The 24,566-nt window shown below is 29.4% G+C and overlaps 2 protein-coding genes and 1 long non-coding RNA gene across 9 annotated transcripts in view; all 3 read left to right on the top strand.

Moving 5' to 3' along the window:
* Positions 1-6,827, top strand: part of bbc (choline/ethanolaminephosphotransferase 1 bbc) — a 37,319-nt gene extending 30,492 nt beyond the window's left edge. For all 4 annotated transcript variants that reach the window (XM_088242737.1, XM_088242739.1, XM_088242736.1 and 1 more), the window contains one exon: positions 6,658-6,827. In XM_088242737.1, coding sequence (XP_088098863.1) covers positions 6,658-6,737 — 80 coding nt within the window. In that variant the 3' untranslated portion in view covers positions 6,738-6,827. The remainder of the gene's footprint in view (positions 1-6,657) is intronic.
* A 6,061-nt stretch (positions 6,828-12,888) lies between these two features.
* LOC148284065 (uncharacterized) lies at positions 12,889-14,109 on the top strand. The gene is made up of 2 exons (XR_015825421.1): positions 12,889-13,050; positions 13,263-14,109. It is a non-coding gene; the product is annotated as an uncharacterized LOC148284065 (long non-coding RNA).
* Positions 14,110-22,431: 8,322 nt separating this feature from the next.
* The window catches only part of ATP8A (ATPase phospholipid transporting 8A1), a 154,477-nt gene continuing 152,342 nt past the window's right edge, over positions 22,432-24,566 (top strand). For 3 of the 4 annotated variants that reach the window (XM_088242730.1, XM_088242729.1, XM_088242731.1), the window contains exon 1: positions 22,432-22,581. Coding sequence is in view for 1 of the 4 variants with exons in the window: in XM_088242732.1 (XP_088098858.1) it covers positions 22,518-22,581 (64 nt within the window). In the remaining 3 variants the exon portion in view is untranslated. The remainder of the gene's footprint in view (positions 22,582-24,566) is intronic. The other variant, XM_088242732.1, reaches the window with a different exon arrangement.

Raw genomic sequence — 24,566 nt, 5'->3', positions numbered from 1 at the left:
GACATCAATTTTGAATTTCTATTTATCATCTCTAATTTAATAATAAGAACTTAGCTAAATTTCTTTTTTTTATAAATCTGTACAAAAATATTTTTCTAAGTAAAAAATAATTACTTTTTGTCCATGGAAACTATTACACACACACACATATTTACTTTTTAAATATCCTACCAGTCACAAAGTTCTGTCCCACCAGTCACAATTTCGTTTTTTTTTTATAACAAAAAAGATTCTCATTAAAATTGAGTAGTTTGGCATAAATTCGTCTTCAAATGCACATAAGTAAAAGGTGGGATTTTTTAGTGTCCCACCGGTCACATTCATTCAAATATTAATTACACAGAACATATTGACTATTTGGCTTTGTCTTGAAAACAGTTATATTCAAAATATTTTACCACTGATGACATTGTTACAACTCAAAGTTGGTCAAATTCTGGAATCAAATGTCGCTCTGGTCACAATGGAATTTCCCAATTATCTAAATAATGACAAAAATCATAGTATTTGTCGGTTCGGTCATACAAAGTGGCGCAAAAGTTCTCACTCAATTTTCCAGGCAGTAACTTTCAGAACCAGGTTGTCATCCTGCGGACTCACGAGTCAGAGGTCTGAGGTTTGAACCCTGCTTTACCACAACTTGATTCTCACTTTCTAATAGTGAGTTATTTAAAACTGTGATTTGAACTGGTGATTTTTGAGTATATCATAAGAACGTCAATATTTATTTCACAATGAAAAGTATATATTTTTACTTTCCTTTTATAGGGCCTTTTACCAAAACATGATAACGTCGGCCTTAGACAAGTTACATACATTTACTAATTATAATAACCATACAAACAAACAAAAAAAACAGATAGGACGAAGAATAACAAAATGTACACAAACATAAAAATAATGAGAATATGCAAGAATAACATACGAGTATAATGATTATTTGTAATAATTAATACGTAACTAAACCAATAAAATTTTAACATAAATTAAAATAAGCACTACCAGAAAAAACCCACCAAAAACCTGATGGTGTTTACTTAACAGAAAAGATATATGTACTTAAAGTTAAATACATATACATTGGTAAATAGTGTGTGTTTGTTGATCGTGTTTATTTGGACATTTCCATTAAGTTACAAAGATAATCGTCAAGTGGCAGCCGCCGCACATTCTGACTCATTTCGCAGCATTTTCCATGACTTGTCAAACTTTCCGATAAATTCTTCACTACTGGTCGGATGTTCTCCTTTACTTGCTGCCTACTCCGCTTTGTTTGTTATAACCGGTGACTTTAAAAAATTCTAAAAAAAGTGAAAACTGATTTTGAAAGGATAAAATGGCTCTTCTCAGAAGTGATAGTTTTGCTCAGTCACATATTCGCATAAGTGGAAATACGCCTTGTCGCTCATTACATGTTGATCTAAAATCACCAACCGATTTTATTTGTCAAAAATCCCACATTTTTAAGAAGTATACTCTGTCAACTTCACAAATGTCAAAGTTATAATGACATAAGACACCATTTGCAAAAATGAAGATCATCTTCAGATTGGGTGATAACCTTAGTGTCCCTTGTATGATAAAGGAAAATATGTACTTCATTTCACAATATGTTTAACTGTTTAATATTTATTATAAGATTGCCAATGTTAGAATATTTTTACATTATTGTACGGTTACAATTTAGTAAATAATATTCATACACAAAAAGTGTTTTTGGCGTTTGAAAGAATTCTTCATTTTTTTTATTTGGAACTAGACAATGTTCATTAATAAGAATTTTGTAACTTTGCTCAGGTATTGTATGAAAATAATTGTAACCTTTGTTTTTATTTAAGTGTATTTCTATAATTATGTTTTTCAACGTAAGTCCACAGTAAATATTTCACAAATGCAAAAAGCATAGGTTGGAATATTTGTTTTCAACAAAGGAGTGTTCATTAAATTGGACTTTGAATTGCAATTTGAACATCAAAACATAACACTTTTCTTCTTTGGTGGACAATTTTTTTGTTATTAAAAATGTATGTTTTTATAATAAGTATATTCATAAGCTATAATTTTACTATATCAAGTAATACAGAACTTACATTGTAAATAAAGGTTTTTGCAAGTTAAAGACCTTGATTCATAAACCTGTCACGAAACCTGTGAGATAAAGACTCAAGACAAAAATGTTATTGATTTTAGTTTTAAAAATTACCCCTCATCAATATATTACATATTAAATTATGTTGCCATTTTAAATGTGGTGTTAAGTAAAAAAAATGTGTTGTTTTGTTTCATAATTAACTAAATATTGTAGGTACATAATATGCCTTTTTTAACCTTGTACAAAAATTTTACATAGTTTTACAGTGGGTTTCTGCATCAAAGTCTTCAATTGTATAAATTCTCAACTTGATAGTGTTAAAAATACGAAATATTATTCTTTAAACTATTATTTATTATAAAAATAAAAGACGAGTGATAATTAAAATGCACAAATTTTGAACCAGTGGCCGGTTTTATCGCTTTCGCGACATCTTCGAGGCTGCTATCTGTGTACAAAAATAGTAAAGATAAAGAATTAAAAATTATATGATGGTATTTGAATTAAATTATTTTTGTCTGAAGGACCTTTTTACACGTTACGTTAACGGCCAACTGTGGTACTGGTGCCGCGGGTTCGACTCCCGTTGTAAGAAAAAGAAATCCGAAAAAGATTTTTTCTTAATTGGTTTAGGTGTTGTATTTTTCATAACTTCCTTCCATATTCTCTCTTTCCCACCTGCTGACATGACTCTTAAATAGATGCTTATCAAGTTTTTCCTTTAAAATTATAATTATTTTAAATAAGGTACTTCGTAAATACTAGAGTTTATTTACTGTTATTTTAATGAGTTTGAATACATATATTTTTGTGGCTCTTCTTTTATCAAGTTATTGACTATCCCATCCCGGTTAACCTAACGATTTTCAATTAAGAGTCTGGAAAGTTAAGTGTTAAAAAAATAGTAGTAAAATTACAATGGATACAGCAATGGGAAATAAAATGTGTTAGTTGTTTATTACTCGTGTTTTCTTTTAATCTATTGATTTCAAGGATTTCCGATTTATCTAATTTATGTGCGTTTAGTATCACTCGTCTTTTATTTCTATAATAAATGACAATAAACTTCCATCAAAAATGTTCACTAACAATATTGAATGCCTTTTGTTTGAGCTTTCGAACTGTGGGTTGTTTTTGGTGGTTGGATATTTAAGATTATCTGTTTTAGGTCTTTATTGTGTAAAACATGTTTTATATCATGATTTGTTGTAATAATATGACTTAAATTACAATGTGATAAATGAGTGTGACTCGTAAATGTTTAGAATTACCTAGGTAACCCCAAACTTGGATTTCGCATCGAACATTAGGCAGTAAAATTACTTATCCCATTAAGTCTGTACTAGAAGTGTGAATTATAATCTTTATATCGATGATTGTAAAATATTATATGTGTTTGTAAAAATATTTTGATAAAACAGTGTTTCATAGTTTTATAATAAATATTATTGGAATTGAAATATATCTAGTATAAAGTGGAATGACTTTCAATTATTTGATACATATTTGTCCGTAATTCTCCCTTTAAGTACTCAATGTACACACATATACGTAGTATTTATGTAATAAAAAAAAGATGTTATTATTTTGAAGCGATAAATAAAAGTGGATATTTAAAACGTGAAATAATATAACAATTTCTGAATAATCTTGATAAATATATTAAAGTTATGTGTTTTACAATTACTAAAATATAATATGTATTTTGGATTATATATTTTTTTTGTGGATAAACAAACACACTTTCGCATTTATGTATGGATTGATTATTTTTGACATCCTACCTTACTCATTTTCAAATAATGTTACTCATTGTTGATAATTTAATTGAACGTAATAGATACGGTGGTGAGAAAAATTAAGTTGAATTTTTCCAGATTCTACGTAACCTAATTCTACATAACTTTAACTGTGTAAAATGTTGTTAATACATGTAATAATGATCTTAAATCTAGTGAATACTCTAATTCACATAAATTTTATTACAAACTAATTTTACCTGGAATAGTTTATTAATATTGAAGTGTGTTGCCAACGACCATCTTCGAGTTCCAAACATAGTCAGATGTTATATTTATTTTTTTACCCACAGCATTTTCAGAATACCATCTTATTTCCATTGTGTGCAAGAAATGAAGGCGAATCTAAAAACTACTTTCTTTCAAAACATCAAACGTGAAATTGAAATTAATATTATGTTATAAATATACATTTTCTACGATTGTTGGCTTAATGTTGTAGTTTTTTCTCAATGTTTAAGTACTAGGTTGGGTGGAAAATTCAAAACAATATCTGCCTTAAGTATTAACCAACTATTACACATTTATACTGTTTATCTATGTTTCACGCATGAAAAATTATAATATAATGATTTTGAAGACACCGGTTGAACAGTTTTATTGATAGTTTTTTTCCATCTAGTAAATATTATATTTGTAATGGAATTGAAGAGAAAATTCAACACCACGACATATTGTGCATTATGTACATTGAAGTAATAAAAACATAAGTCCTAAAGTATTGATTTTTAAAAAATAAAAAAATTGCATGTGCATGATTTACGCATTTCCTTGTGGTTTTTTGTATTACTTATATTAAGTTTGTTAGAAAAAAAACTTTGCGGAAGTTCATTTAATTCATTATAGAAATAAAAGGCGAGTTATTAGATACTTAAATTAACAAATTTGGAATCACCAGACACTGGTTTCATCGCTTTTGCGACATCTTTGATACTGTCTTTTTGTGTTTTGCTTTGTCTTAACTTTATCGTTGATGAAATTTTGAATATTTATGAGCAATATTTTTCAAACTACCATTTACTGACCCTCAAAATATTGTAATTTTTAATATTCTAACAACGCTTTTGCTGAGAAAATGTATAAAATGAAAATGTATTCCACAGATTAAAAATGGCAATTTGTTTTCATGTAAATTCTGTATAATTTCGCATGTATTTATGTCAAATAAATTAACATTATATTAATATGTTATTAACAAGATAGATGTTATTTAATTCCTTTAGATATTGTACATATTGCACCTCCAATAAAATAGTCATAATTCAAAAAAATCTGATATCATATATATAGAATAAATTATGCAAAAAACTGTTGAATGCTAAAAATAGGCATAATTCTAGCTTTACGATTTTACCACTTAATGGCTTTATGACTCACTTACGAGACACTTTTTTTAATGCGGCCATTCTAACTATTTGAATTATTTTCTTTATGACAATTGAGATTTTCTTTGAAAAATGAAAGAATGGAGCATTTTTTTAGACAAATCTAAATTACTTGACACGTCAACATAGCTTTAAAGGCTAAAAAAAATACAAAATAGAAATAAAGGAAACATGGTTTGAGACAATATGTTATTTTAGTTTTTAGGCTCTCCTAGACATTCTGTTTGTTTTTTTAGTTATGACTATTTTATCAGATGTGCGATATATAAATATGTTAATTACAAGAAGCATGTTATTTCATTTCTTTATATATTGTAAAGATATAAACATGTATGTATGTACATAGATATTTCTTGTGTTTTTATTTTGTTAAAAATAACATCTAGTCATTTTTAAAAAGGCGTGTGTCATCACATCATACATTAGAATAATTATTCCATTTACAAATCATTTTACTTGAAAAAAACATGCATTTTTCTATTTCTCTGATAATTATTTTCCAGTGACCATGGCCAGTTGAATTTATTTAACGAATATCAATATTTTAATTAATTAGTATTCTATGAAAAATAAACTAGACATATGTTTAATAAAAAAATAATATTATTTTAAAATATCAATAAAATCATATAATAATAATAATTAATAATAACCTCCGGAGTATCAACCTTAAAATCTCAGAATTTTTATTGATTCAAATATAAAACCTTAGAACGCCTTTGTGGAGGGAGCGACCCGCCCGAAAAAAAGCTAGTTGTCACATGAAAATGTGATAATTTTATTACTATCTATTAGAGAAAAAAATATCATTTTTCATAAACAAAGAAAAAATACTTGATGATACAAATTTCTATTTTAAAATACAGACTGTCATTTCTTGTAATTCAATGCTTGAAAAATGGCCGGTCCATCACGTAATCCATTTCATGACAAAATAAGATAGAAAGTAACACCTCTTAGCCAAAAGAGAGGATAGTAGATTTAAAGACTGCAGTGATCGAAAAAATAGGGAAGGAGAAAAGAAAGTTGTTCACGAAAACCTGGTCTGTAACCAGGAATGTGTTCTCAAAATTTGATAGTCATAAAATTATTTAAAAAAGGTTTTTTTATTTTAATTTTAAGTTTGTTTTTGTTTTGATAAATAAATTTTCTTTGCTTTTTTTTTGTAAATTCATATTATTTTCTATCATTCTGCGAGAATTTAATTCAGAGCTAGCTCAAACAGTGAGTGTGAGAGTTCAAAGGGTTAAAACCGAAATTAATTTAATTCGAATGCATTTTCAAAAAATTAAGTGTGTTTCTATGTAAATATTTGATCAAATTCAATATATTTTCATTTGTAGTGATATACCGATAATGCATGTGTTATTGATTTTTTCAGCAAAAAAATTTGATTCAGATCGATCGGACAGTGACCATGATGATGTCGTTCCTCTAATACATTCATCTTCCACACCCTAGTGATACCCCCTGCTGTGACACCCGACTAACTCCTAAGTTTATTATTTATGTGTTGGTATTAATTAAGTTGATTAGAAGTTTTTTTCTGAACCTGGTTTTATTTGTCCCTGCACGAACTGTTGTCGTTCCAAATATGCATCAAACAAATATATTTTATGAAATAACCCCTTTTTACTGTTGTGTGTTGTTTTTACTGTTGACTTTATAGAAAAGATATGCAGATTGGCTTGATCTTTTGCACTCGAAACAATTTTTTTGGTATCAGTGTTTTAAAAAACCACATTTTCACTACCCACTGTTGACAGAGAAAAACAATTATCCAAATATTTCATATTGATATAAATTTGGTTAAATAATTTTATCTACTTAATGCATGGTGAAAAAAAACCTTGTCATTTAAAATAAAAAATTAATTAGCAAAGCATGTCTGAGATTTTACTCTCCCAATTCTTCTTGAAGAACTTTCATTCTACATTCCAATGTCTTTTGCCACCACATACAAAGATATTTCATATATTTTGCATAGGTAATCAATTTATGCATTTATTGTACGCTCAAGTGCAAAAACATTTCATGGGTTACCGATAATTATTTTATCACCTTTTTTTATCAGGGAGGCGGAAATTAGCAGTTCCTCCATATCCATTTTGTAATTACATTTCGAATCCATTCATATTATTTGTAGCAATTTCATTTGGTGTTTGTAAGATTAGAGTTTTTGTCAGAGCAGGGATATTTTATGTCTTATTTAGTATTTAAATAAATACTTACGGTGTCTTTTTGCATATTCAAATCGTGTACAAATCTATAATAATTTAACACGCAATTTGTTTGAGAGAAAAAAAGAGTCAAATCTAGTTTAATTCATAACTTTTGTATTTTGAGTACCTCCTGCATCTTATTAGATGTTTATATAATAATTTATGTTTTTTTTTTATTATTTATTGTATCCTATTTCAATATATATTTTTGACTTCTCCAAAAACTATACACATTTTTTTGTTGGAGGGTAAATATTGTTCATTATTGAACAAACATGTGCCACTGTCTAAATCAGCCATTCTTTCATTAATTTATACCCATCACAAAAATGATTACAGAAAATAACAATCACGTAGATTAAAAAGTATTACACATATTTAGTTCTGAATAGTATTTTGTAATTGTACTTAAGAGTAATAATTATTAAAGCGGGTAAAATATCTTTATGTATGTAGTGAAATATACACACATTGGAGCAAAATGTTACTGCACTACAATTCTTCTAATTTACAAGCCCCTTTTTTTCTTCTGTACAAATCAATTCCTTCTACTTTACAAGCCCATTGCTTTAATGCATTGAAGTTAGTAGTTACATATTTACTTATTATATGGTCAAAAAATAAATAAAGAATCGAATTGCATGACTTGATAAAACAATGACAATTTGTTTGCTATAACTGTGTGGCTTTAAATTGTGTTATTAAATCAGTGGTTATTTCATGTACTGCTTACAATAATATTATTTGACATCCATTTTAACTTGGTATGTATTGTTATCAACCATTAAATAAGGGTGCGTAAAAAGCATTATAATTTTATTCCTTTAAATTCATTTTCGACACTAAAATACAACTCACACATTGTTAAATGTATGATTTTTTATTTTCATGGCCTTTTAGATACTAAAAGTATTTGAGTTTTTTACCATGTTTAGTGTTCATGTTTTATAATTATTGATGACCGATAATAAATGCGGCAATGCTGTCTGAAAGATTAGGAAGAAGAAAATTAAAATTTAAAGGAAAAAAAGCAGGTTATGCAGTATCGCAGTATCACTGACACATCACAAAAAATTCTCCAGATTAAAGAAGTAAATGGAATATTTCTCATTAATGAGGAAGTTCAGTGGTTTTTTAATTTTTTTCTTTGTTAATAAACTATTAAACTTAGCCACAATTTAAAAAAAAAAAAATTATATCTTATTATCAGCGCTATGATTTTTTATAGTTTTTTATTTCGTAAATAACTCCGCATGTGACGTCAGAGGTTCTTTTCCGGCTATTCTCGATCAGTTAACTCTTATATTATTGGTTCATTCATATTGACGTCATTCAAAGTAGTTCGTTTTTATTATTTTTTTCTTACATTTTCAGGAAACTTTGCCATAAAATCCTGGCCTGTTGTGGCGCAAAAATAAATTTAAAAAAATAAAAAAAAATTAATACTCCAATTTTTACCGCGCGCAAGAAAACATTTATTGCATCCAATTTCCCATAGGGCTGAAGTTCCTCATTGTAGGTGAAAAGTGTACATGAACCTTATTAATAAATTGAAATAAAAAATTAACCTTTTGAAAAAATCTCTGAGTAAAGATGAGATCAATTGAGCAAATAAACTATTTTACCTTTTGAACGTACCAAAATAAATTCTAAGCAAGCTTCTTTTTTGCATGCCCGTAATTGCTAGTACAGCCTTGGTTCTTGTGGAACTTGATACAATTTACCAATATTTTTTTATTAAATAAATATTTTTCTATCTTAGCCACAGTTTTTGACAATTTGGGTATTAGTTTTTCTGTTTAATGGAAATAAACAGATCTGTGAGATTTTCATCACCAGTGTATTTTTATTTTCATAATTCACATAAATAATACTTTTATGTAAATATATGTACATAGTACGTATTTATTATAATTTATTTGTATGAATATGAGTCTCAATAGTACCCGAGGTACACATAAATGTAAGGAAAAAAAATTATTTAGATTATTGTAAACAGTATTTTATTTCAATATTTATCAGTGTGCTTTTTTCATTTAACAAATATTTTTTTTTTTATCCAGAATGATTTTTTAGGTTTAAGTTTTGATTAATGATAATGCATAATTTGTAGTAAGTCGGCCAATTTTACCTAGTTGTAAGTAAGGGATATAATACATTGAGAAAACTTTAGTACGTATTTTACATTAGATGTTTTTTTATGTTATAAAAAATAGTCATGATGAAGTCAGGTTATAGTCCTCCATGGTTGCACTCATTAGAGATCTGATTACCTGTTTTAAACCTGTTCTACTACCACTTAATTCCCATTTTCCTGCATGGTTATTTACAACTGGTTTGGAAATGGCCCCAAGATCTATTTGGATAAATTATATGAATCCAAATATTGTATTTAAACAATGAACATTTTATCAAATTTAATGCGTCTTGTACAAAATCTTTGAAAAAATTAAATTCTTACATTCCTAATAGATTTTGTATTAATCTATGCCTTCATGCTGGATTAAATACAAATGCCAATGCAGGCTATACATAGTGCGTATTTGTTCCAGTTTTGTATATGTATGCAATACATGCTGGTACACATGTTAAAACTTTTGGAAACAGATTGTGAACGTATCAAATGTTGAATACAGAACCTTGTCAGTCAATTTTATTTGCACATTATCCTCATAGGTATTTAAACTTATTGTATTTATAGCCAAACTGTTCTTAATACTAGTTGGTTATAATCAATGTACTTATGAGATTATTTTTAATTTTATGCAGAACTAAAGGTTTAATACATACCCAGTTTTATGAGAAACTACAAATAAATTTAAATATGGATAATTGAAATCAAGGTGAAGTATTTTTTTATGTATGGTAAACATATTGGGGCCACTGATTGAAATAAATATTTACCTAATATTATATCTATATATTATGTAGTATAAAGAAATATATGTAGTAAAATAAAACCAACAATGAATTCAATTTGAATTTGTGCCAAACCAGCCCAAATAATAATCCAGCATAGTTTTATGATTAATAAAATTACACAGCAGTAGTTTTACTTGTTAACAGATTTTAGCTGATTGTCACCATGTTAGATGAAAAATAATATTCATCATTTTGTTCATCATCAGCATCTGACGAGTCTGAGATAAATAATGATGAGTTAAAAGTTGTGTTGCTGTTTCCATTGACAAACACTTGTACTGCCCTGCTAAGCCAAAACGTGGTAACTGAAAACATTTCGTTTTGTGTTTTCTTTAAGTAATAAATATTTAATAGCTCTCACATATTTACTAAACTAACACATCATTTCTGCATATCTAATATGAGATATTCTCCTATAAAAAAATAATAATAAAGAAACCTGATCAGCAAAGCATAAAACAGTAATCTAATGTAGCTTTAGCAGGGCAGTATCGGCATATAATCCTGCACATGGGACCTAAAAAATGGATGACAGTTTAGAATTATAGAGTATTTTGTGCATATAGGATTGTATGCCTTAAAGCAAGGTGGTACATAGAACTCAAATCTAAAATGATTTTAGCGGTTTTATATAGTGTCCTATACCTCTGACGTACATATATGTTTGTATTTTTTCTTTTAATATTGCATATATGTTAAGCAAGTACATTTTGAAACCTTTTATTGCTACTATATATCTATATAAAGTTAAAAAAATTCATATATTACATTTTCTTGTGAGGACTTTGTTGATCTGCACCAGATATTTCTGTTTTCAGAGTATTTTATTGTTTCTCACTGATGATAATACCATGCATACTGTATTGTACATTTTGGAATATTTATTTTAATGTCTTTTTTGTATATTATTTACAAGTTAAAATAAATATTTTCAACATTTTGTAAATAAGTATTTTGTGAAAACCTGACCAACATTGAAAAAAGTAGATTTAACTGTGTCTGCTTATCCATCACTGTATGTCATGTGTTATTCTAATGGTGGAAATAAAATGTGATGTATGTATGTATGTCTTGCAACAATAGCAGGAAGATACAAACATGTGTTTTTAGTGGCTAACTAATTGTTGGCCTCGTGGTGCAATGGTCAGCGCGTTTGCCTGCCATGCAAAAGGTCTCGGGTTCGATTCCCGACATGGTGGATATGAAATTTTCATTTAAAAGGGTGTTTTCACACTAGAATATTTCATAGTCGCTGGACCGGTACCTGAAGCGTAAGACTGATCATTTTACCTTCATGCAACAAAAATTATCAAGATACGCTGCGATTGGTGTACCAATGCAGTGCCCTATGCACCATTAGGTGCGGAAAGGGAATTATGATGATGAACTCCAAAATCCTGATTTTGAAGTTATCTTATAAGTTGTAGTAATTACCACACAATATGGAATTGATAATTTATATATTTTTTTATTTTACATGGTTAAAAAAAGTTGCAAAGTTATGATTGCAGCTACAACGCCAGCCCGGAAAGGCCAAAGGAGTTAATCCTTTATTTTTAAGTTTCTTTTTTGTATGATAAAATTCTGTGTATAAAAACTCATATCCTGCATTTGCGATAAGTTTCTACGTAAAGGTTTGTAATTAGTAATTATTCATAAACAAGGATGTTTTATAATGTACGAAATATTTTTAAGTTTTTTCATCCTTAACTTAATAAAACTGAGAATTTTCAATACATATTTCAGCAGTTTTTTGTATCATCTTTTGATGTCTTGATAACAATTTCTATTTAAAATTTATTATAAATATCTGTAATAAATTTTGTATTGATCTCGAAAAAGTTTATAAAGCCATGTGTATGTAGGAAGTAATGATAATCAATTTACAAACGATTTGTATTATTTATTTTTTGCATAATGAACTTCGATATGGAATACATATCCCCTCAACACTGGCTTTTACCTGAAGAGTTAAAATGTATTTTTTATACTGAAATAAATTAATGATATACTCTTTTTTTTTTTATGGTTTTTATTTTTTAATGGAGAATTCAACTAATTTATTTAGAGTTTTTTTCAAATAACTTATGAAATATTTTTGAGAGCACCATGGGCCTTACATATCGCTGCCCTAGTTCTTGTATGTTCAAAAGACCATTTTGCAAATTTTACAGAAGACATTTGATTTGTTTTCAAAGTCAAATAAGCATAATCAGTAAGTGGAGATTGGCACTAAAAAAATGCTGAAAATACTATTTAGTAACGGAAAAAAAATCCTCGGCTACATGGATGCGTAATAAGATAATGAACATATTGGCATTCATAACTTTTTTTTCTAAAAATGGTCTATTGAACATTCAAGAATTAGGGCGGCGATATTGTAATCTACAAACCTCCATTACGCATACAGTGAAATATAAAAACCCACAATATAAACTAAGCATGTAGGTACCTACTAAATCAAATATAGAAAAGATAAGGATAAAATATTAATAGCCGAGATGAAGTTATATTTTGTCGGCTTGGTTGATAATTATTCAGTCAGTTTTATATTTATTACACTAAAACAATTATATTATTTGCTATTCACTCAGCTCACGAAGACAATCAAAATAAAGTGAAGCAGAAAGGTATTTAACAAATTATTATTATTTAATTTACAACATGTTGATTGTAATATTATTCATTTGAAGGGTTTCTTTCAATGTTATTTTATACATAATAATTTTCTGTATAATTATACAAATATAAATTAAATAATAAAATAAATAGATAAATTTATCCAATGATCTAATGCAAAGAAGTTTTGGTGATAGTAATTTGATTATTTATTTATTTTCAGAATTGGGAAGCAATATTAGCAAAAATGAATGTATTACTTTGTTTGTTTGGATTCTTCTTTTTGCCTATATATTATATCAATGGGGCATCTTTAATGTCTACTACTGAGAGTGTTGAATATGTCGACTCTTACAATTTATATCAAGATGCATGGAGCACACTTCTAACACTAATACAAACTGTGAAGACACGCGGTTTTCAATCTTAAATTTCTTTTATAAGTGTGAATTTTAGGTTCCTTTGATGCGCCGCCCAAGAGAATCAGTAGTAAAGATGGTAACATTTATGTAGCTATTAATAGTAAAACCTATGTATTGACCGATTCCATTAATCAGCCAATAGAAGTTACTAATGCAATATTACCAACCGGATTATTTACTGATAAACATAATAATAAATACTTTGCAAGAGATGGCACAACATACATGGTGGGACAGCTTGAAAATCGAGAAATTGAGATTGTAACGTCTGGATATTACAGTTCAATTGAATTAGCTTTAGATTACAAAAACGATTTGTTATTTATTCTTTCATCTACCATTAATCAAAGTGAAAATTCCGGAAGTTTGTACGCTTTAAGCACCAATGAACTTAACATAGTTAATGGAAAAATAAACCTTCAAAGATTTTTGAATTTGGTGAAATATTTACAGCTCTAGCTATCATCAAAAATCTCATTCTATTTTACTAGGAGTGAATGACGAAGTAAGTGGTAAATTAATCAAACTTACTTTCAATAAGTATGATCCTTGTACCCCGGGGATGCAAAAACGAACCCTGTTTCACAAAATACTAAATAATACAACACTAAATCTGTTAAACTTGTTTGATAAAGCCATGATTCAAAATGTTAATCGTCCAATGCTATCAAGTGTTAGCTTTAAAAGTGACTTAGAAGTGCAACAGTTAAAGATAGAAAAAAGAATCCTCGAGAATAAATTAAATCTTACAACATCAAAATTAGAAAGTTTTACTGCAAAAATTTTCACTTTCTCGAGTGGTTTAAAAAAAGTACAAAAACAGCAAACTGAATTCAAACAAGTTTCTCACAAAAAATATAAGGATAAAAATTGTTCTTGTTTTGAAAGTCAGGATTTGGACTATCTAAAAGGTCGTATAGAAATGTACGAGAATTTTCTCTCTGGAACCATTCATATTTTGGATACTATCGCTGAAATCCCTCAAGAAGGAAATATTAAATTCGTTGATATTAGAAGGACGGATCATTTTTTTTATAAATAAAAACTGAAGAATATTCCTCTACAACCGAGGAGGCTCATGAGAATTCAGTGCTCGAATGAATGAATCAAATTTCATAGGAAAATCATGCTTTGTTTGATTGTTTTAAAATGTACTCACATAAATTAAAGTGTTTAAAAAAATATGTAAAACAAGGTTTTTTGATTAGTAATTATTCAATGTTTTATAAGTTACATTATAAACATATGTTGTATGTGTTTTTTAATAAGCTTTATGTATTTTATTAGATATTTTTTGTATAAAAAATACAAATTGAATTCTTAAAGAAAAAAGTTTATTTCGTTTCTGTTTGCAATAATGTGTTACAGTAGTATATTGAACTAAAGCCGCTTGTTGCCGACACGCCGGTGCGCTCGGACCAGAAGGGTGACTGGCGGCCACTAGGCGAACAGAAACACCGCCGGTTTGACTACTGCTCCAGTTTCAGGGTTGTAAGTCCGGAACCGAGACGGGGCGCCGCTAGCAGGTCCCTGTGATCCGTTGTGAGACGAATACAGGGACTGTATACCTGGCTACGACCTTCCCTTCTGCTTTGCCTTGCAAGAGGGGTACTAACGTTGTCAGAGAGAGGTCGCGGTCAGGGGCCTTTGTGCAGGAGCTACTGTCCCTATTGAAGGTCGATCGCCCGTGCCCTGCTTTAGCTCTGAGGCCTGCAGCGCAGAACCTCGTTGCTTAGTCCGTAAGATAACTCCGTCTAGAACCTAGCTTATGCAGTGGTCTGCAAGCAGGAAGAACCTTCGTTCAGTCTCTAGGCGTGGTTAAATATGACTGCAGGGCGGAGCGCTCGGATGATCTTCAGAGCCTAGAGAGCAGCGGGGCGAAGGTGAAGGTTTCGATGATTTGACTTAAAAAAATGTAGTTTAGAAGAACTGAATATTTATTGCTTAAAATAAAGCATGTGTTATCAACTAATTTGTACCGTGTCGCAGTCGGGCACAGCACAAATTGAAAAGTGTTTGTTTTTTTTGTTTTTAGTTAATGTTAGTAAATACGGCGGCGGCGGTGGCCTCCATGGTGTAGTGGTCAAGACGCTTGACTCACACACGGAAGGTTCCGGGTTTTATTCCCGGTGAGAACACAAAAATTTAATGTGATTTTTCTCAAGCCTGGGTGTTCTGTGCTGTAATTCACCACTGTAATTGGGCATCCCGGCCAACTGGCCCCACAACAGTGCTGATAAAAAAATATTAGTAAATAACCACTTACTGATTCTTTACGTTTTTACGTACGAGACGTACCTGTCTCTTCGTCAGGATACTCACTACACCAACATGTAAATACTAAAATACACTTTCATCTTTACCATCACCATACATGGTATTTATGAAAAAATACATAAATTACACGCAGTTTATTTATTAATTTATTTAGAACATTACAGAAAAAAGATCCAATTCATTCTTAGTACAATAAAATAGATCACAAATTACAAAAGATAGTTATGTTATTAAAATAATATAACAAAATGTAAAAAGAAAAATTAAAAGTTAGAAAGTGCTTTCCTAAGGTAAGGCCCACTGTCGTGAAATATGTCGGCATCCGAGGAGATGCGATTAAGTAGCGAGATTGCTCTACCAACCGGCATAACCATTGGCAGGTTGGTTCTGCATCGTTGTAGGTAAAACAATCTATGCTGTCTTTGTCGAAGATAGTTATCAGGTACGAACATACCTACATCCATCAGAATTTCCGAATTATGTATGCGACCACCAATCACCTGGAAAAAGTGAACACCCAGATGAACGTCCCTCCTCCTCCATAATGACTGATAGCCTAGCATCCCCAGTAAAAAGTCGGTTGGGAAGAGCCAAGGATAATATCCACACTCTTTTAGGTACAGATAGCGCAGAAATATTTTCTGCACTCTCTCCACCATTAAAGAGTATCGAGCCTCATGTGGCGACCAAATAATGGAACTAAACTCCAAACGACTTCTTACCAAGGAATTATACAATGTCCTCATAATCTGAGTGTTAGAAAAGATCTTGGCATTTCTAAGAACAAAACCAAGCATTTTAAGGGAGTCATTACATAGATTACCCATATGAAGATTAAAAGATAACTGAGCGTCAAACAACACCCTGAAATCTCTGGTTGTTGTAGCCCTTTCAAGCCTCACTCCGTCCATGAGATAACGATAGTATATTGTTTTGGATGCTCTTGTGTATGCCATTACAAAACATTTGGAAATATTGAAGAATAATTTGTTTTGTTTGCTCCATTGAATTATATTTTGAATGTCGCACTGAGGTTTAATACAATCTGAAGAAGTCAGTATTTCACAAAATATTTTTATGTCGTCAGCGAATAAAAGAAAATTACAAAATTTTATGACTTTACCAAAATCATTTATAAAGATTATAAATAACATTGGTCCCAAATAAGAACCTTGAGGAACTTCTGAAGAGGTATTACATGTTTCAGATGGATACAGTCCATATGACACATATTGCTTACGATCTGTAAGATAATTTGTGAATAGCTTCAGAAGAATGTCACTAAAACCAATCCTCTGAAGTTTCAGAAGCAAAAGCTGGTGATCCACCTTATCAAACGCTTTGGAAAAATCGTTGTATGAACAGTCTACTTGAGCACCTTTGTCGAGTTAGTTAGTGAAAAAATTCGTAAACACCATCAAATTTGTATTGGTTGAACGCCCAGACCGAAATCCATGTTGTTGGTTTGATATAGATGGTTCTAAATTGGGGATTGACAAAATGATATATCAACCATTTAAATGCTTTTGCAGGAGCAGATAAAATTGCCACCGGTCTATAGTTTTCGATACAAGTTTTATTCCCTTTTTTAAACACTGTTTTATACTACTGACGGACACAAATAAAAATAATTCACCATGGAACCTAATGATAGTCAATTAAAACGTTTGAAAAGTAATGTATAAAAAAAAAAGTTGATAAATTTATTATAATGTGTACCTACAGCAATGGGAAATAGATATATGTTAGTTGTTCAGTAGTAATTATTATTCTACAAAATAAATAAAAACAAATAAATCATCACGGTGGGGTAGACAGAGAGGACGTAATCTCATATCAATATGCATCTGCAAATAGACCTCACTTCATCCATATTCATACATCTTATACAATTCTTTTTTTTTTGCATATCAATAAGTATCTTTTGAATTTTATTGAAATGTAAAAGTAAGATTGTAGTAAAAAACGAAAACAAAAAACTTAACTAATTAAAATTATATTGTAAAATCTACCAAGAATCTATCACTTCTAAGTACCATTACCAATTTAAAAGAAACCTTTTGTTTGTAAAAAAGTTTCAATCTAAATAATTTCCCACAAACATTTGGACATACTTACTTAAAATATTGTTGATTTAACTAACTTGTACAAAAATTTAAAAGCATTTTTAGGCGTTGCCTTGCAGGTGAACTAATTCATAATACTCATCAAGATCAATAAAGGTTTCAGCTTTTTTAATTTATAAAAGTCAACGTGGAAGATTTGAGGAAATGCTGTTTTTACAAAAAAATGTAAAAATAATAAAACAATAAAGAATTTGGACACCATTTAATATTCATAATTGAACATATGTTTAAACATATGTTCAATTATGAATATTACACAGTGTGTAAAGTGGCCATGTAAACTAGCCAATGACGGGTCATAAAATAAGCTCTGTAAGTGCGTAGACTTCCTTGTCCCTCGGCAAATATGTTTTCCTTCTCTGTTGCATCAGATTTCAGATATATTTTCGCTTAGAATGCTGGAAGTGGTTTTGTATATACATTAAGTCTAAAGACTTTTCGGTGGGACACATTTTATTTTTTTTATGACAGGTTTATTTTACATTTTTTTATTTATATTATACAAATTTATTTATTAACAGGCACTATAAAGTATTAAGAAGATATTTCTTCAGTTCTTTTTTTTCATTTGAAGATCTTTCATGTGAATGATGGTTTGAGGGAGATCATTGAACAACCTTGTAATGCAATTTAATGTTCGTTCTCCGAAGTAATTTGTAATTCGGGGAATTTTAATTTAGTGTTGTGAGTGTGGGAAACTTTTTTTTATATTCCGGATCTTGTGTCAATTTTCGCCTAAATTTTGACTTGAATGACAGGTTCTGTGACAGTCTTCTTTAAGTTAAGTCATGTTTTTCTCGGTCTTCCTTATTTTCTTCATTCATTAACATTAACATGCATTCGCATGGTAAATTTCTTAAGCTGTTTTTTTGCCATCCATTCGCTCTACATGTCCAAACCAACACAGCACTCCATCATATTGCAAGGATTTTGATTTAGTCGATAATGCTTGTATGCAATTCGCCACTTAACTTGGAATTCTTTGGAATAGATCTTCCGGCTTTTCATAGATCTCATTGCCACTAAAACAGTGGATAAAGATGGATTAGCATGGTTTAGCTCAAAATCTTACATGTTTATCGTGTTTATGAATATATTGTATAGCATTATTGAATTGCCCTTGTTTGTCTTTGCTACATAGTTTTATGTTCCTTTTGTTCAGTTTCTTGCATATACTCGTATGTTTCTTCGTGTAACTGTTGTAATTGACATAGGCCGTATCCATAATAAATAAATAACAAGTTCACCTTTAATATATTGTTTTAGCATATATTTGCCTGAGAGATCACTTTTGGACAGAATTCGGCTTACTGTCATCTTTGTTATTCCAATTCCATACCTCACTCTCATGCATAAGGGTCGGATCCGGAACTCCATTGTAAATTGCCGAGTTTGCCTCCTGTGACAAACATTTATTTACTGGTTGATTAACTAGAGCTGGCGCGTTTGCAAAATTTACACAAACACATTTAAAATCTACAGGTTGTTGATTTTAAAAAGGTTATACTTACTAAATTTCAGCCAACAATGTGCTATATATTTTTTTATAATCCGTGTTGGATGTTGTGTATATGAAAAAAAAATACAATGGGTTAAGAAAATGTAATATGCTAATTTATTTTTACACGAGTACATTTTTTATTTATAATAATATCTTTTGTTCAATATTGTTCAAATTGTAATAAAAGGGCTACTTTTCTGCCATCGTTTGTGGGAGACATTTTTGGTTTTGTTATTAAATAAATAGATAAGAAATTTTCTTTACTGATGGTTTTTTTTCGCTTTAAACTAAAACGGATTTTAAAAAAATATAACACATTTGACTAAAATTTGATATTGACGTTTTCAAATCAATAATCTGTACATTAAAAATCTATTTGTGTAACTTTTGTGAACGCGCCAGCACTAGATAATTGACCTATACATGAGTCGATTAAATAAAAAAAAATGTTTTCTAAGCCCGTGTTTTTAATCCATAACAACCTATACAATGAAGCTATATTATTATATTTCTTCTAGAATCTCAACCGTTCTTGCGCTCTGTAGCTGCAAGACGTGTTGGTAAGTTTATTGTAAAGCCGCAATCGATTTTCACAAAAACGGGTTAAAGGGTTTTAATTTTTTCATCTGGACTCAAGTAATATTTCATCATGGTTTCGATGGAAACAAATTTACAAGTATTACTTCATGCAAGAAAAACGATCCGTGCACAAAAAAGTTTGTTCTAGTATACCAGTAGTATAATCTGAAAGAAGAAAATACTTTGCTATTTTGATTTTTGAAAAACCCCATGAATAGTAAAAACTCATACACAAAAAGGGGAAAACATTATAGGATAGTTAACAAAACAGACGTACAATTATAATATACTTTTTAAAGGTATTTGCACATCAATACTCATCGATAACATCCCAGAACGAAACAGTGTATCGCCAGCGCATCGTTATCTTAAAAATATTATTACCAGAGGTTCCCACAATTGCCACCGGTGGCAGCAGGTCGCGGCTCAAGAATTTAAATTAATTAAAAAATATGCTTGCGTTAATATTTGGTAAAATTTTTTTTTTTCTTTTTTGTTTAAAATATTAATTAAATTAGATTTATATAAAATAACTTTCAGCAACACATCACGCATTTATTTATTTTTTATTTATTAAATGAAAAAATTTGTCTATTCACTTTTTTCTCATTTTTAAGGTTTGAAATTTTTGATTTTAATATTATTTTTTCAGAAACACACCGTGTTTCCATTTTTTTTATATACCTTATTACACCATCTATCAATTCTGTTTATATTTTTTTATGTTCAAGCTATTCCCTATGATGATTTGTAATATTTGTTTCATTGAAATAATTATGTTTAAATGAATTCTTTAGTTTTTTACAATAAATTTATCCTACATTTCTAGGTTTATGTAAAATGTTTTAACTTCATTACCCTGGCGTTTATTTTTTAATTTAAATTTTAATAGTTAAAATTTATCATTAAAATAAGATTATGTTTGTTAATTTTTTTATTATTTTGTTGTAATTTTTCTAGTTGTTAAGTTAATTATCTTCCTTCTAATATTTAACTGTAAGTTTTTTTTCTGTTAAATAGGCGCTATCAGGTTTTGGTTGTTTTTTTTTTGTTAGTGCATATTTCAATTTATTTTGAGATTTTGTTAGTTTAGTTATATGTTTTTTATAACAATTATTATTTGATGTTATTCTTTTACACATATTTTTGCTGTCCATTGTTTGTATTTATATTGTTATTCCTTTCTGCTTGTGTTGTTCTTATGTTTATTGTAAATTATTTATGTAACTTGTTTTTATTGATATTTAATTATTATTATTTTAATTATTTTATATTTTACTTATGTTTTTTATAACCTTTCCAATTCATTTATCTCAAATTTTTTCTTGAACAAATTGTTTATTGATCAATTCTGTTTATATTTTTTTAAGTTCAAACTGTTCCCTATTATGATTTGTAATAATTGTGTCATTGAAATAATTATGTTTAAATTAATTCTTTATTTTTTTACAATAAATTTATCTTACATTTTTAGGTTTATGTAAAATATTTTGTCATTATTACTTTCGACATTTAATTTTTAATTTTAATTTTAATGGTTATAATTTATCATTAATATAAGATTAAGTTTGTTAATATTTTGATTATTTTGTTGTAATTTTTCTAGTTATTAAGTTCTATCTTCCTTCTAATTTTACTGTAAGTATCTATTTTCTGTTAAATAGGCACTATCAGGTTTTGGTGGGTTTTTCTGTTAGTGCCTATTTCAATTTATGTTGAAATTTTTATTGGTTTGGGTATGTGTTTATTATTACAATTGATATTTTGATGTTATTCTTGTACTTATATTTTTCTTGTCTTTTGTTTGTATCTATATTGTTATTCCTATCTGTTTATGTTTTTCTTATGTTTATAAATGTAACTTGTTTTTGGCTGATGTTATCAAGTTTTGGTAGTAGGCCCTAGTAAAGAAAAGAAAAAAAAAACTTATTTTTAGCAGATGTCATATTGTTTTGGTAAAAGGCCTTAATTTTCCGAAAATCTTTTATAAAATATATTTGAGGAATGCCCTTAAAAAAAGAGTTAAATCAGATACATATTAAATAACTATCAGCAACACGTCACGTATTTTTTTTTATTAAAAAGAGATTTTTGCCAATTCAGCCTTTTTTCATTTTTCAAACACGATTTTAAATTTTCTACTTTTTTTTTTTTTTTCAGAAACCTGATTACACATGTATCAACCTACGTTAGGTACTTGTTATCAGAAAATCTTTTATAAAATATATATGGGGAAGCCCCAAATATGTAAAAATGTTGATGAAAAAATCTGATATGAGATGTTAAAAAAAAATGGTCAGGTCCAAATGTGATTAAGTTTCTATAATAGAGCAGAACAGTAAACGACTTGACCATATTCAAAATTTAGCAATTTCCAAATAGAATTGATATTCATATACCTATTTGAAGCAAAAGCGATGCTCCTGAACAAAGTAAATACTTTTCAATTACATTTTTTTAAATATTACAACACTACGAAAGGTAAATGACAGTTCTAAAACTTGACCCGATAACCTAAATGTCAGAATACAGTCATTCGTGAAATAAGTTATTTTACATTTTTCGGAATATATATGTCGCCAAGGCGTGAACCCACTTCAAGGTACCGAGCGGAATATGAAGATCTAAGAAATCGCAGTAAGTTTCTTTAATTCTGACGTACTTCCTAAACTAAATTTTGCATGACATTGTGTTGTGAAGTTTATTAAAAATTAACCAACAGGTTGGTGTAGCTGTAGTAATTTTACCGAAATTAACACTGTTTTTATGCTTCCTATCTCTACTAAATAATATTTTAGGATTGTCATGTTGTAGAGTGTACATAAAATTTAAAATACCATAAATAGGTACATTGTTTACGTTTTATATAGAAGAACTTTTAAAAATTTATTATTTTTACGTTTGTGCAATTATTTACGCTGTTAATGATTGTACTAAATCCTCTTACCGAATTTCAACCTCCCAATGATATAAATAGTAGTATTACTAATAATTGTGAATATAGAAAAGTACTAAGTATAGAATATGCATTAAATAATCTTAAACAAGACTTGGAAGTCGTGTGGAGTCAGTACAAATAAATACGTGGATGTTAAATTAAGTATATAAACAATCTGGTGTGTTCACTGCTATAAAGTCATACTCAAAATCGTAATATTATAATAAAACTAGCTAGTCAGAATCAAAACAAAGATTGTGTCTATTTTAAATTTTAAATGTAAACTGTATAAGTAAATGATTTTATACAAAAACATTTGTCAATAAATGTAGTCATAAACAGACACCTACCGACATAATATGTCAGTTGGTGTCTATTTATTATAATATAATAAATAGACGTATCACTACCTTACTACCGTACATTCACGGAGACTAGACCGCCACGCACATGCAAACTACGAGCCCACTGTGTGATATCGCATGTTGGCCCATTTCACAGCACGGCAAAAATCTACAGTGCATGATAAAATACAATATGGTGGATGGATATTTATTGTTTAACAATTATTTATTAATTTAATGCCTGGCAAACACAATAACCAGTACACCACGAGACTGACTAACCTCGGGTCGATTTCCTTTTGCAGGATTTTTACCTGGGAGTACTCGCTAAATTTAAATAGTGATTTTGATAAAATAATCATTTAAATCTCTTTTGTTAAGTTTTACTATATTATTTGGATCGGGTTGTGGTCCCGTGGCTAGTGTTGCGGACTCTCAGATCAGAGATTGTAGCAAATATTATTAATTTAGAGGCCCTTAGCTTGATTTTGGGTATAAAATAAAACACAACTTTTATAAAGGAAATTTTCTCGATTGAATGTTAATGAATTTAGAGATAACACAACTCAAATCAATTTCTCTGAACAAACCACTCTCAGTGTTCATTAGAGTATGATCATTTAGACGTTCTTGTCCCATTGTGCTTCTTACCTCATTTTTATATGTTTTAATGTCGAAAAAGAACGTTCCCCGCTGCAGTTGGTAATCATTAAAGACAAGTAAATCCGTAAGACTTATTCCACATTTGGAAAACACAACTCCAATGAATTTTCTACTACAAGGCTATAGAGCCTCATACTTTTTGTTGTCAATAGCAGCAGCCACATCGGTCTTAAGTAGTTCAGCGAACTGCACAAGTTCGTCGCCTAGGCTTTCTTCTAAATCGTCTTTGTAAGAAGTGATGATATTTGGAGTTCGTTTCAAGATCTCTTCTGCTGTAAGATATTTTAATCGCCGAAGTATTCCAAATACATCAGTTACTTGACAATATGCTTCCATGCGTTTAGCTAAGGCAGACAGTATATTATCAATTACGACAATAAACACCTGACTTTCAAGTTTTTGTGTAAGCTCTAGATTTTCTACTTCATCAAGCGTAGTAGAGCCGCTGAAATGGTCGTACTTAGCATTTCTCTTGCGTCGCCTTGAAGATTGTTGCTCATATTCTTCACACCCAGTCAACATTTTAGCTTTTGCTTCAATATCTGAGAATGTGAATTGCATTGCTTGATGAACGATTGTGTAACTATTAAAAAAGCGCATATCCTGTGTTAAGGTCTTGATCAGGGGACTGAAATGAAGCGCTAGTTGCTTGCAAGCGTTCTAACATTCTGTTCCCC

This window comes from Micrasema longulum, unplaced genomic scaffold, assembly GCF_059751315.1.
Source record: "Micrasema longulum isolate JH-2025_06_02 unplaced genomic scaffold, ASM5975131v1 h1tg000162l, whole genome shotgun sequence".
In the NCBI taxonomy this organism is placed as follows: domain Eukaryota; kingdom Metazoa; phylum Arthropoda; class Insecta; order Trichoptera; family Brachycentridae; genus Micrasema; species Micrasema longulum.
This window is presented reverse-complemented; position numbering and strand designations above follow the sequence as displayed.